Raw genomic sequence first — 12,224 nt, 5'->3', positions numbered from 1 at the left:
ATCATATTTTAAGATTCCGACGAAGATTGAAGGGTTTTTTTCGATAGAGCGTCATAAAAGCTACTTTTCGACCATCAATTTTTTTTAATACCTAACCTTTAACAAGATAGAAGCGAAAATGTTGGATATATTAGTCAGACAAAGTTTAAAAGCTTCTATCTCAGGAATGGTAAAAAATATCCGAGCAACTTTGAGAAGCTTTCAGATAGAGCGTCCCGAGAACGGTCTATTTCCATTTAGGCTTAATCAAAAATTTCTAACCTTTAAAAAGAGCGAGTCAAAAATATCATATTTTTAAGATTCCGACGAAGATTGCAGGGTTTTCTTCGATAAAGCGTCATAAAAGCTCCTTTTCGCCCATCAATTTTTCTTGAAATTTCTAACCTTTAACAAGACAGAAGCAAAAATATCGGATATATTGGTCAGTCAAGGTCTAAAAGCTTCTATCTCAGGAACGGTGAAAAATATCCGAACTACTACGAGAAGCTTTCAGATAGAACGTCCCGGAACGGTTTTTTCCCATTTAGGCTTGGTCAAAAATTCCTAACCTCTAAAAATCTCATTAGGTTTTGCCAAAAATCTCAAAATATACGTCTATTTTCAAAACTCTTTTGAATGATTTAGCTGTTTCTAGGAAAATGTTGGAAGTTTTGCAACATTTATTTTCCTAGAAAATCTCTGGAGTTTTTTGAAATGAAAAAAGGCGACATTGCCAAGTGGCGCGGATTTTCCTTAATTAACTTGAGCCTCGCACAAAGTCATGCTCTCAGACTGGCGATACACCTTCAAGCAGTTCACGTGTTTGACTAAAGACGTTTTGCCAAAGTTCCAAGCAGTGACGTGCCTGAAGGGCAAAAAAATGTTTTAAAATCCCACGAATTGTTTTTTTCAATCCGCAGTGGCTTCATTGAGGAAGCAATTGTCGGTCTTCGACTTCCCTTCCAGTTGAGAACAATTACCGGCATTATAGTTGTGTTTTTCACTTCCCATATTCCTTTAAATATGCTGATTATGGGCGAATTATGCAAATGTTCGTAACCACCTGCTATTAGATCATTAAATGTTGTTGTGAATTTCTTCCGCCTTGTATCAGCCGCGTCTTGTACCGTTAGCCGAAAACAAAGAAATTGGGCAAATGGTGTGGGAATCTCATATTTGGACGCTTTTTGCATGTCTGAACATACTGGCCTGGTCAATATTGACCGATTCTTTTAACATTCCATCGCATTTCCTTTGCGAACAGCGTTTGAAAATATTTATTGAACTGAGCGCGCTGAAAGCTTGCACTTGTATGTGAGCAAACATCGCATAAAAGGAAAAATCCTGAACTTCGATTCTTCGCATTGAACCGTTAGGTGTGCTCGAATAAGTAACACCACTTGGATGGCTTGGAATCCTGGAATTTTGCGGAGATTTTGCGTTTTTTCCGGTTGGTAAACTATTGTGCGTTATGAATCCGATTTAATTTTTTTCCGATTAAGGAAACCCAGCCGCAAGAAATCCATTAAAGGCTCAGGAAATGGAATTAGGTGATTGGCCACGCCACTGCTTTTTTTCCTTTTGGCCAGCAAGCGATGATGCATCATGTATTTTAATAAACCGTAGGTAGTATATTAAAGACAAGTAATTATTCGGCCTGAAAAACGCTAATGCCGAATTCCTTTGCGCCGCTAACGGGACTTATTGTTTGCAAGTTTCATTAAAATTTGGATTGGAATACGTTTTTGGTGCGGAAGCGCAAGAAAACGGTTAGTTTTTCGCTCGAGTCGGGAATTTTTGGTATTGTTTGACAAATCGACGAAACTAACCAGAAGCAAAACATTTCTTTGCATCTTCATTTGTGCGCCTCCCTGTTTGTTCCAATGCGAAGATATTTGAGGAAATCTTCTGTTGTTTTCGACCGACAAAACATTGTATCCTTGAAAAATCGACGAAACTAACCAGAAGCAAAATATTTCTTTGCATCTTCATTTGTGCGCCTCCCTGTTTGTTCCAATGCGAAGATATTTGAAGAAATCTTATATTGTTTTCGTTCGACGAAACAATAGAGGATTTCTTCAAATATCTTCGCATTGGAACAAACAGGGAGGCGCACAAATGAAGATGCAAAGAAATATTTTGCTTCTGGTTAGTTTCGTCGGTTTTTCGAACAATATCGAAAACTCCTTATATTCGCTGATAGCTGATTTATTTTGTTTAAAAAATGGTCAGAAATAATGGAAATTAAAAATGTTCCTTTCGACTAGCCAGGCATTGTGTGATCTCATTGGGCCAGCATTTTTTCCCAATGCAAAAATAGCTGGGAAGGAACATTTTCAAATTCCATTATTTAGGGCAATATTCTTCAAACCGGACGCAAATCTCAAATAAATGGAACCCAAAACGGTACTGCCTACTTTTTAATGTGAAGAACATCTGAAGAATGATCAAGTCCTGTTTCAGGTCGGTTTATTTGCCGGTCACAGTGCTAAGATGTGACATTAATCTAGATTCAAGTCGAACTTGTTTATCCAGTCAATTTCCTATTGCAGCCATGCAATTAGTCGATTTACTGCAGGCGCATTTGAATGAAGAATGTGAAGAAGCCTCTTCAACTGGTGTAAAAGACCGCTTGCCTGCTCCGGGAAGACTAATTGAGACCAGATGTTTTATCTCATCAAAACTTGTACCTACAGTTATCTTTTAAATCACTCAATTGCTTGAAAAAGAGCCAATCTGAGAGATCAAATGAAAAATGTTGTCCTACTACTTACCGTAAAGTATCAAACGGCAAAGTTGCTAACCACCGAAAAACGCGCGTATTTTCAAAGCGATTGATGGCACAGAACGCGATCTCGACTTCTTCAGCGGCCTTCTTCCGAGGTCTCGTTTATATCTTCCACCTCTTCTTCTTCACGCCTTCTGCCTGCTGCTGCTGCTGCTGCTCATGATGAGACACGGTCATAAGGTGTCAAGTTCAGGAGCATACAACGGACTTGTCTTCTGCCTGATTCATTTATTCTGCTAATTAGCATCGAAGAAATGTGTTTTTCTGCAGAAATTGGCTATTTTTCTCTTTCCAAATTAGGGGTTTCCGGGATAGTTTGATCGCGATATTTATGAAAATCGTGAAAAGTATTCTTTTTGTTTCTACATCCAAGAGATTGGGGATTTTTGGCAAAACCTACAGAGGCAAATACAGATCGTAAGATCAAAAGGCTCTAATGAGTTTGCAAATAGCTTTAGCCATTTCTGAGTTATCAGCTCTGAAACCCGGACGATTCGGTGAAACCGGGAATTTTTGCGTACAGCTTTTTACAGGTTAGTTTGGGCTTCCTGAGGCGACGTTCTATCAAAAAAATGCTAATTACTGTCCAGATTTATCCGATCCGATTGGAAAATATACGTTTTTAAGTCCCTGGCGCGTTAAAGCTGGACAATTTTGCTTCAATTTTTTTAACGCTCAGAAAATTGCTCAAAACTGTGATTGGGAAAAGCAGGTTTTGAAAAGTTCTATCGGAAACCTCCTAATGATAATTTTGATATTTAGAGCCATTTGGGCGATATGTACAGCGTAAACTTAAAATGCGCAAAAATTTGACTGCTATAATTTTAAAGGTTAGGAATTTATTTTCAATCCTGATTGGGGTAAGTAGCTCTGGAGAGCATTTTTCCAAAAAGTCCTGATGATTACGGGGTTACGCGATTTTTTGAGATATAGACGATTAAACTTTGGCAATCCTCTAACATTTCAGATATTTGCTTCTACCTTTTTAGAGGTTAGGAGTTTTGACAAAAGCAATCCCGTAGAACCTAGATCTTGAGATGCTCCATCGAAAAGATTCTAATGAACATTCTGATATTCTCTCTCGTTTCGGAGATATAGAGGCTTAAACTTTGAGTGCGTAAATTAGACATTTTTGCATCTTCTGAATCTTTAGAGGTTAGCAATTTCGGCTAAAGACAATTTAGTGCAAGCAATTTTTGAGGGCGCTCTAGGACAAGGGTCTAGTGAGTTTGCAAATAGTTTAAACCATTACCCAGTTATATTTACCTCTTAAACCCCGAAGATTCGGTAAAATTTGCATTTTTTACTTCTCTCTTTTTAGAGGTTAGGAGTTTTGAAAAATCCGAATAAGTGAAAGCTAGACTTTGAAATGATCCATCGAAAAGATTCTAATGAATATTCTGATATTCTCACTCGTTTTGGATATATAGACGCTTAAACTTCGAAGAAATGCGTAAAATTGGACCAGTTTGCATCTTGTGTTACCAATTTCTAATAAGCCCTATTTAAGACAAGAGTTTTTTAAGGCGCTCTGCCGAAAATGTTCTTGCGAGCTTTCCACCAGCTTCAACCATTATCAGGTTTTAAACCCCAAAGACTCGGTAAAATTTGACATTTTTGTCTAAGAAGTTCTAAAAAAGCAGAATGACTAAAAGCTAGACATTGAAAAACTTGATCGAAAAATCCTGATGACTTTTTGAATATTTCGGCTCTTTGGAGAGATATAAAGGCTTAAACTTTACAATTTCTTGAACATTTGGCTTCTATCGCTTTAGAGGATAGGAATGTTTGCTAAGAGCTGCACCAAAAAGCTTCTAATGAGCACGCAGATAACGATAATCATACGCGAGGATCCCGCAAGGCTTTACCTTACTGCTTACAGCGTTTTAAAGGTTATAAATTGCTACTAAGGCCTAGTTATTAACGAAAAACAATTCCCGGTGCTTATTCAGATCTATTGAGCCGATTGCCCCATAAAAGTAATTTAGGCGGTTTTTTAACACTTGATATGTCTGGCTTCCATCTGTTTAGAGGTTATAAACTTCCGTTGAATCATAACTAGCCACAGGCACTCTTAAGTGAAATATGTACTATAATTTTCTTTGTAAGTGCTTTGACATGATAATCAGTAATTTCCTCAAACGAGCTCACTATTAAGGCGTTTGCAGCAGCTTTCAGGCGCTCTGATCCATGACGTTGGGAATTTTTTCATATCCCGCTATCGTTGAACTTGGGCTTAACATTCTGAGCAACTAAACGCGATGTAATTAAAGGGCAATCAACGCAGCAGCGAATAATTAGTCGGCGGTTTCATGTTCGGATTGATGAAGCGCTATTCGTTCTTGCAGCCACTTCTCACGCAACTTTGCCCAAACTTGATTGGTTCCCAGCTGCTAAATGCACTGGAACAGTGCTTTTTCGCTTTAGTTTTTCGATTTTATGCGTTTTTTCCTGTTAGGCCAAGATCGAGGCGAATAATTAACTGTTCTTTGGCTCGCACTGTGTAACACATTCGGCCGCTTAACACGACAAGTGTCTTCTATTGGTTTAACATCATTCCCATTAGGCGAACACAAGCGCAAACATGTTCTCTGTGTTGATTTAGTAAAAAAACTGATTTATTTGGTTACGGTAATTACACTGCATGGTCCATCTACGGATTAGGACTGTTGGATGATTGTTCAGAATGGTGGGCTTTGAAGCGCAACGTTACTCAAGGTGGCAATGATGTTTTTGTCCAGCTTCTTATTGGCCAGATCCTTGTTCTCGTCCTCCTCGTGATAGCCGCTGAAGTCCAAATCAAAGTCCAGCCCCAAGTCGAAGATGAGTTCATCGTCTTCGTCTTCAGATTTTGCCGATTGTCGCTTATCTTCCTTAATGGCAGGGTCGGCTGATTCGTGACTTGCCACTGGGCCCGCTTGTTCTGCGGCTTTTTGCACTAATTCATCCACAATTTCTTTGGCAATGTGGCCCAGTAAATGCTCCTCTGCAGAGGAAGTTCTGGACCTTGAAATACCGGGGCTGCCCAGGCCTTCTTCCAGCTTAACATGCTTGTCTTCTTTGATTTGGATCTTGCTCTCATCGGCGGATGGTTTGCCCGGCATCTGAGCAAGAACACGCCTCAGTTTACCTCGTCAGGAGCCAAAACCTGCCGTTACCATCTCAACATATTTCTTCACCTCCTCACTGATCGCCTCCCAGTTATGCAGGAAGTAGTTCCCAATGAAGCGATCAACATCATGGCTGGGACGCTCCAACAGGATTTTCTTCATGATGACATGAATCACTGCTCGGATCTGCAAGGAGTCAACGAGTGAGGCCGGATACCCAAGCACTCTTTCACTCAACCTGCCTCAGGGTTCCGGTAAAGGAACTTCTGATGTTGCCTCACTACCTCAATTTTGTGATTGTTCAAGCGCTGCTGTTGCTCTTTGGTCAGACAGGCCAGGTCGAAATAGTCCATCCCTCTAGGTGTATCGCATGGATGAAAGTCCATGGGATTGGTGGAATGGTAGCTTCGGTCCGCCATCTCCTGCAGATGAGTGGGAGAATATTCTGTTTGAGAGCCTGTCAAATCTCAACCAGTCACATGCCGGGTATCGACAGGTTGAGGAAAAATTGAGTTGAGAAAATTCAGACAGTTTCTCTTGACTAAATGGCCGCTTGAGGAGTTCAGTTTTTTCTGTCCTTGTGCTCGAAGATGGCGCATTTACCATTCAGTCCGGACAGCTGAAGAAACATCGGGTTTTTTGATGGCCTCAATTTGCTTCATGTGAATTTCAGGAAGTTTTCAGGTAGTTTTTTGAAAAATCAACGTGAAGAAACTGGTAGAGGAGGAGTCTGGATTTTGGTACCAGTTTGTCGAGCAGACTCTGCTCTCAGTTGCCGGTTGGCTTTTTGTGGCATTTTTGGCGAATTTAGACACATTTTGAAGCTTTGCCTCGATTTGTTTGAGCAGGCCCTCCGAGCAAAGAACTGCAATTTTGAATAATTCCTTATCAAGAAAATGCTAAAGCCAGAGCCTCTGTTTCTGCTGGATTTTGATGAGAGGGTTCTGAACCAAGTTTGTGGAAATTTTCACTTTACTCGAACAGTTGGGCGAATTTTGGCAATTTTCTAAACATTGGCGCCAGCTGCTCGATTGGACTTGGCTGAAACCAATTCTTCAAAAATGTGCCCCAAAAAATAACCAGTTGGACTTTAGGCCGTGATTTTGCCACCATTTTGAGGCGAAAGTCTTCGACAACATCCTGGGAAACTCATGATTTACCGTCAGCGTTTAAGGAATTTCCAACGGATTTTGGCGGATTGATTCGAAATCCAAAACACCGAGAAACATTCTTCAATAATTGCTTTGATATACACCCATTGGTCAAAAGAGATTTTCGAGGCCATTCATTGAAACTAGTGGGTTTTTCGGGTTTTTAGGCCGTCGTAAATAGAATTTCTGCTTGACGTTTCACAACCTCGACTGGCTTGCATCCTCAGAGGTGGCGTTTAAGCAAGTTTTGTTTTCAACGAAAAAGTTGACACAAAGTGCGTTTTTCAAGGCGATTTTCCGACGCAAACTAAAAAATTTCCAAAAATTGCATGAAGATGATTCCAAATCAAAACGTTGAGGCTTTCTGTGCTATATTTTGCTCTATCAAGTGCAGCAACCAGATAAGAAACTGGCGCAAAAAATGATCTTTTTGATGGAAAAAAGAAGAAAATCTCTCAAACGTTTCCGCAGTTTGGGCACGGGCTTTTGCTCGTTAAAATCCCAAAAAATTGCTTCTGCCTCAAATGGTTTTTGGGCAATTAGTTAAGCAATAAACGACCAGCTCTAAATCGCTGAGAATTATTGCTAGAATTGTGCGAATGTTGAGAACAGGTTAAATTGGGGATTAAAAAATTAATTACTAAAAAACTGTTTACTATCAGTAGTTGCTTCTGGCATGGGCTTAAAGGCTAAAGCTTGGGCTAAAGCTCTGGAAAGTTGCAATTTAATAGAACATTTGGGCCAGATTTGATGAGGCTTTGAGTCCAGTGTAGGAAATCAGCCACGATTTCTTTAAAAATTAATGGCGAAGAAACCTCTCGGGCTGAAGCATTGATTGAAGCAAGGTTTTGAAGGCAAAGCGTTTGTCTCAATAGTTGTAAATTTGTAGTTGAATAGATTAATTGGGCACATTTTGACGAATTTTCAAATATGAGCATCGAGATGCGTTCTTTTGGCTTTGATGGAATTAACAACGATTTCTTCAAAAATTAATTCTGAAGAACGTGGTCGAACCCGAACTTAAGTTTTGAGATTACCTTGAAGCGAAAGAGTTGTTTTAAAATCCAGGAAGGTTGAAAATTATTGAAACAAAAGTTCAAGATTGTTTTGAGAAAATCTGCGAATTTGTCGTTGAAACAGTCGAAATTATTTTTTGGTTCCTTTTTATTCCTTTTTCTACAGTGTTGGTTTTGGAATTGTTGGGTAGAAAACAGCTCGCTCTAAATTCATGGAAAGTGGAAGTTCTGGATCAAGCTTGGGTGAATTTTGGCAACATCTCAAATTTGCGGGTCAAATTGGGTACCTTGTCGAAAGTTGTCCACGTTTAAAAAATTCATTCCGAAAAAACCGGTTAATGCAGAGGATTGATTTTAGCAGGCTTTAGAAGAGAAACGCTTGCTCTAAAAGCATGGAAGGTTGCACTTTGAGAGGTAATTTCTAACTAGTTGGACAAGATTTTGAATATGTGCTTCAAACAGTTGCGTGCGACTGATGATTCTAACTACTCGGGTTTGCAAATTTAATTACGGAAAAACAAAATGAGTTATCCAGACACTTTTCCCAGCATTGTAAAGAGAAAAGCTTGTGCAAGAGCTGGGAAAAGCTGCACTGTAATCAAACGTTTGGATGGATTCTGACGATTTCTTAACAGTTAAACCGACTATTTGTTCCAACCACTCTGTTTCGAAAAGTGAAAAAACTAGCTAATCTAGAATAGTTGAAACCATCCAAGTGTATGATTAAATCGATCTTCTTCCACTGGCCACACCCTCAGAATGCCGCTGATTTAGCAGTTCTTTGCCATTAGCAACTGAAACCCATTAGCACTTTCCCTTGCGATGAATATTAAAGCCATTTCCAGGAAAATCATATTCAAAACGTGAACTTTATTGAGACGATTTGCTTAATTAATTAGTATTACACAAAAAAACACCTGCCTGCACTAATTTACATTTTTCCGATATTTCGGTCGCATTAGAAAAGGCCAATCAATGGCCAAGAGGGGATCGGATCGAAACTATAAAGATCTTTGTGGGGTCTTTTTGGGGCTACAAATCTGGTGCAGCTCATCTGAACGATGCATGTATTGTTTGGGGTAAGTGTTGCCGGTTTTTAGCAGGGGCTTGTTTTGGTTAATGGCAGGTTTCGCAGGTTCTTCTGGGGCTGGTCGCCCTCGCCCAATCCAAACCTGGCTACCAATACGCCCAGCCTCAGCAGGGCGTCGCTCTGGTGAATCAGAATTTCGTTGGGGGCACTCTGGCCTCTTTGGGCAATCAGCAGCCTCAACAGTCGCTGGTTGAAAGCCAGTCGAGCAGTTCCTTACAACAGGTGTTGCCTCCTTTGAGCCAAAGTCAGCCCTCTACAGTCTATTTGCCTCAGGCGCAAAGTCAGGCAGGCGGCTATCAGCAGTCCCTATCGCCCATCAACTTCCTGCAGTTCCTGCCTCCTGCCAGTTTCGAGCAGAATCTCGCCCCTATTCAAGCCCCGCTTCAAACCTCCGTTCAAGTCCCTATCCAGTCTTCTCTTCAAACCTCTATTCAAGCCCCTATTCAGGCACCTAACCTTCTAGCGCCGAACACTCCAGAGCCTACGCAGTTTTTGCAGCCGGTGCAGCAGCAGCTGATCCAGGCGCCTCCTCAAGGGGCTATTGTTACCAAACACGTGTATGTGCATGTGGCTCCCGAGGAGCCCCTGTTGGCCCCTCAAGTGCTGCCGCCTCCTCCAGCCCCCAGGAAGCACTACAAGATCATCTTCATCAAGGCCCCCAGCCAGGCCAGCCAACGGCAGGTGATCCAGGTGCCTGCCCAGCAGGCGCCTGCTGAAGAAAAGACGCTGGTTTATGTGCTGGTGGATCGGCCGCAGCAGCCGCAGGTTGTGGTGCAGCAGCCCGTTGTGCAGCAGCCCTCCAAGCCGGAGGTCTACTTCATCAAGTACAAGGCGAGTTCTGCAGCTGCAGGCGCAGCTGCAGGGCCGAGCCCAGTGAGCAGTGGGGAGAGCACGAGCTCGCTGTTTTCGAGCGGAGCTTCAGCTCCAAGCCCCCAATACGGCCCTCCAGGCTACCAGAAGAGGAGCACCTGAGCGTCCCAGAGTGGCGTGTGATTGTTACTGTTTTGTCACTTCGCTCGACTGATTCATATGTAATAAATTCGTTTTATGTATATGAGTTCTCGCAGGAGAGAGTGATTTGTCTTGGGGATTCGTTCAATTTTCCCGTCCACAGCGTGGTTTAAGCGATTATGCTAAAGGCAGGCGTTTTTGAGACCTCGTTGCCTCGTTTGCATTTTAAATTCATAAATTCGGTTTGCCTAATAGCCGACGGCCGGCAGGCCTAAATGTGGCACAACAACAACAGCAGCATGTGAAAGTATCCGAAAAATTTCCGAACCCACCAATAACCAATTAGTGATTACCATCGATAACATGACATAATAGGCCATAAACCATCAGATTTTCATCAGTAATCACCTGTTCGCTAACATTGCGGTCGCAAGGTCTGCGTCTGATTCTGTTTCGTGTTTTCCGTTCAACGGCGGCATTTTTCTAAAGGTTTTTGGGGCGAAAGTAGCCCCGTTAGGGTGCTGATTTTTGCAGGATTTTAACGGCAAACTCTTCCTCTCGCTGCCTGAAACGGCGCTTTTCAAGTGGATATTGTTGGGGATTTTTAGCTGAATTTTAAAACTGCCTCTAGTGACTTTCAGGCAATAAGCAATCGGGTTTTCAACAAAATAATCACCATGAATCCAAGCAAGTAGCAGAGTCGATTTAGGCTCAATTTCGACGAGAAATGTTTGCCTTAAATGCCTGAAAGGTTGCCCTCTAATGGTCAAGTTCCCTGGATTTTGACAAAGTTTTGAAATTTGCACCGCAAACTATGCGGTTCCTCTTTGCGAAAATTTGACTTTTTTTACGAAAAAACCAGCGAAGGCTCTAATTGGCCATAAACAACGTGAAAAATTGTATTTTGGGCCACATTTTGTCAAACTGTTCGATTCAACATTTTTTTAAGGGAAAATAATGATGCTAAAATGAAGCTTTTGGCAGGGATTTTCAGAGAAAAGTTTGTTCTAAATTGCTGAAGAGTTTCGTTGTAATCGGGCGTTTGAGAGAATTTTAGCAAAACCCTTTAGTCTGGGCTTCAACTAGTGAAATGTGAAATTAACGATTTTAACAACTCGTTTTTGGAAAATTACTTATGAGGAAACTAATCAAGTCAGAGAGCTGATTTTCAAGCGATTTTCAGCGCAAAAGCTTGCGTTTAGGCATGGAACAGTTGCATTGTGATAGCGAGTCTGAGTGGATTTGGACACAATTTTAAAGCTCTGCTTAAAATTGTGTTGGTTTTCCTGAAATTTACACTGTTTTTTTTTAAAAATCAGTAATAAAAAACATTTAGTTAGTTTAGTACCCAATATCTGCTTAAAAACTGTTTGGAAAGTTGTGGTTAAGCAAAGAAAATGAAAAATGGTGACTACAATTTGATTCTGTTCGTCACTGTCGTCTGATTTCGATGGATAAAAGTTGATTGTTCAAAAATTACAAAAAGCCCAGTTAAGCTGCAGCATCGCTTTTAGCAGATTTTTGAAGGAAGCGCTCTTTGTTAAAGTGAGGAAAGATTTGAGCTAAATGAAACATTCCGGTGATTTTTGAAAATTTTTAAAACATTGGCCTGATTTGAGATGCATGAAATCAACAATGAATTTCAAGGAATGAGTATGAAAAAACCAGCTTTTAGGAAGGTTTTAGAAGAGAAACTCTTGCTCCATCAGCCTCTAAGGCCCTAAATGGCTCTAAGCAATGTGAGGAAAATTTACATTTCGCCTCAGATTTTGTCAAATTGTTCAATGCAAGATTTTTTTTAAATCACCAGAGCGAAAATAGTTAAGCTACAATGAAGTTTTTGGCAGGATTTTTAAAAGGAAAGGTTGCTCTAAATTGCTGACAAGTTGCGTTGTTATCGAGCCTTTAGAAGAATTTTGACAAAACAAATAGTCTGGGGTTTAACTAATGAAATTTAAAATTACCGAATCTAACAACTCGATTGTGAAATGTACTTACTAAAAAACTATTCAAGTCAGAAAGTTAATTTTCATGGAACTTTGAACACAAAATCTTGCGTTTAAGCTTGAAAAAGTTGCATTTTGATGGCAATTCTGGGCGGGTTTGGGCGATATTTTAAATATGTGCTTAAAAGTGTAT

The 12,224-nt window shown here is 40.6% G+C and overlaps 3 protein-coding genes across 4 annotated transcripts in view; 1 reads left to right on the top strand and 2 right to left on the bottom strand.

Annotated features, from left to right (window-relative positions):
- The window catches only part of LOC109534792, a 6,528-nt gene extending 3,646 nt beyond the window's left edge, over positions 1–2,882 (bottom strand). The window contains exon 1 of one of the 2 annotated variants that reach the window (XM_019900579.2): positions 2,754–2,882. The gene's annotated coding sequence lies outside the window, so the exon portion shown is untranslated. The remainder of the gene's footprint in view (positions 1–2,753) is intronic. The other variant, XM_019900580.2, reaches the window with a different exon arrangement.
- A 2,481-nt stretch (positions 2,883–5,363) lies between these two features.
- LOC109534693 lies at positions 5,364–6,485 on the bottom strand. Its single transcript, XM_019900440.2, has 3 exons — positions 6,120–6,485; positions 5,926–6,063; positions 5,364–5,871 (listed from the first exon to the last, which is right to left on the bottom strand). The coding sequence occupies exons 1-3, from the start codon at positions 6,294–6,296 to the stop codon at positions 5,449–5,451; spliced, it is 738 nt and encodes a 245-aa protein (XP_019755999.2). The 5' UTR covers positions 6,297–6,485; the 3' UTR covers positions 5,364–5,448.
- A 2,540-nt stretch (positions 6,486–9,025) lies between these two features.
- LOC109534799 (melanoma-associated antigen C1) lies at positions 9,026–10,186 on the top strand. Its single transcript, XM_019900585.2, has 2 exons — positions 9,026–9,123; positions 9,180–10,186. The coding sequence occupies exons 1-2, from the start codon at positions 9,106–9,108 to the stop codon at positions 10,104–10,106; spliced, it is 945 nt and encodes a 314-aa protein (XP_019756144.2). The 5' UTR covers positions 9,026–9,105; the 3' UTR covers positions 10,107–10,186.
- The last annotated feature ends 2,038 nt before the right edge of the window (positions 10,187–12,224 follow it).

This window comes from Dendroctonus ponderosae, unplaced genomic scaffold, assembly GCF_020466585.1.
Source record: "Dendroctonus ponderosae isolate FM_Combo_2020 unplaced genomic scaffold, Dpon_F_20191213v2 Dpon_F_20191213_11, whole genome shotgun sequence".
NCBI classification, from domain to species: Eukaryota; Metazoa; Arthropoda; class Insecta; order Coleoptera; family Curculionidae; genus Dendroctonus; species Dendroctonus ponderosae.
Note: the sequence above shows the minus strand (reverse complement) of the source record. Positions and strands in the feature narration are given on the sequence as shown.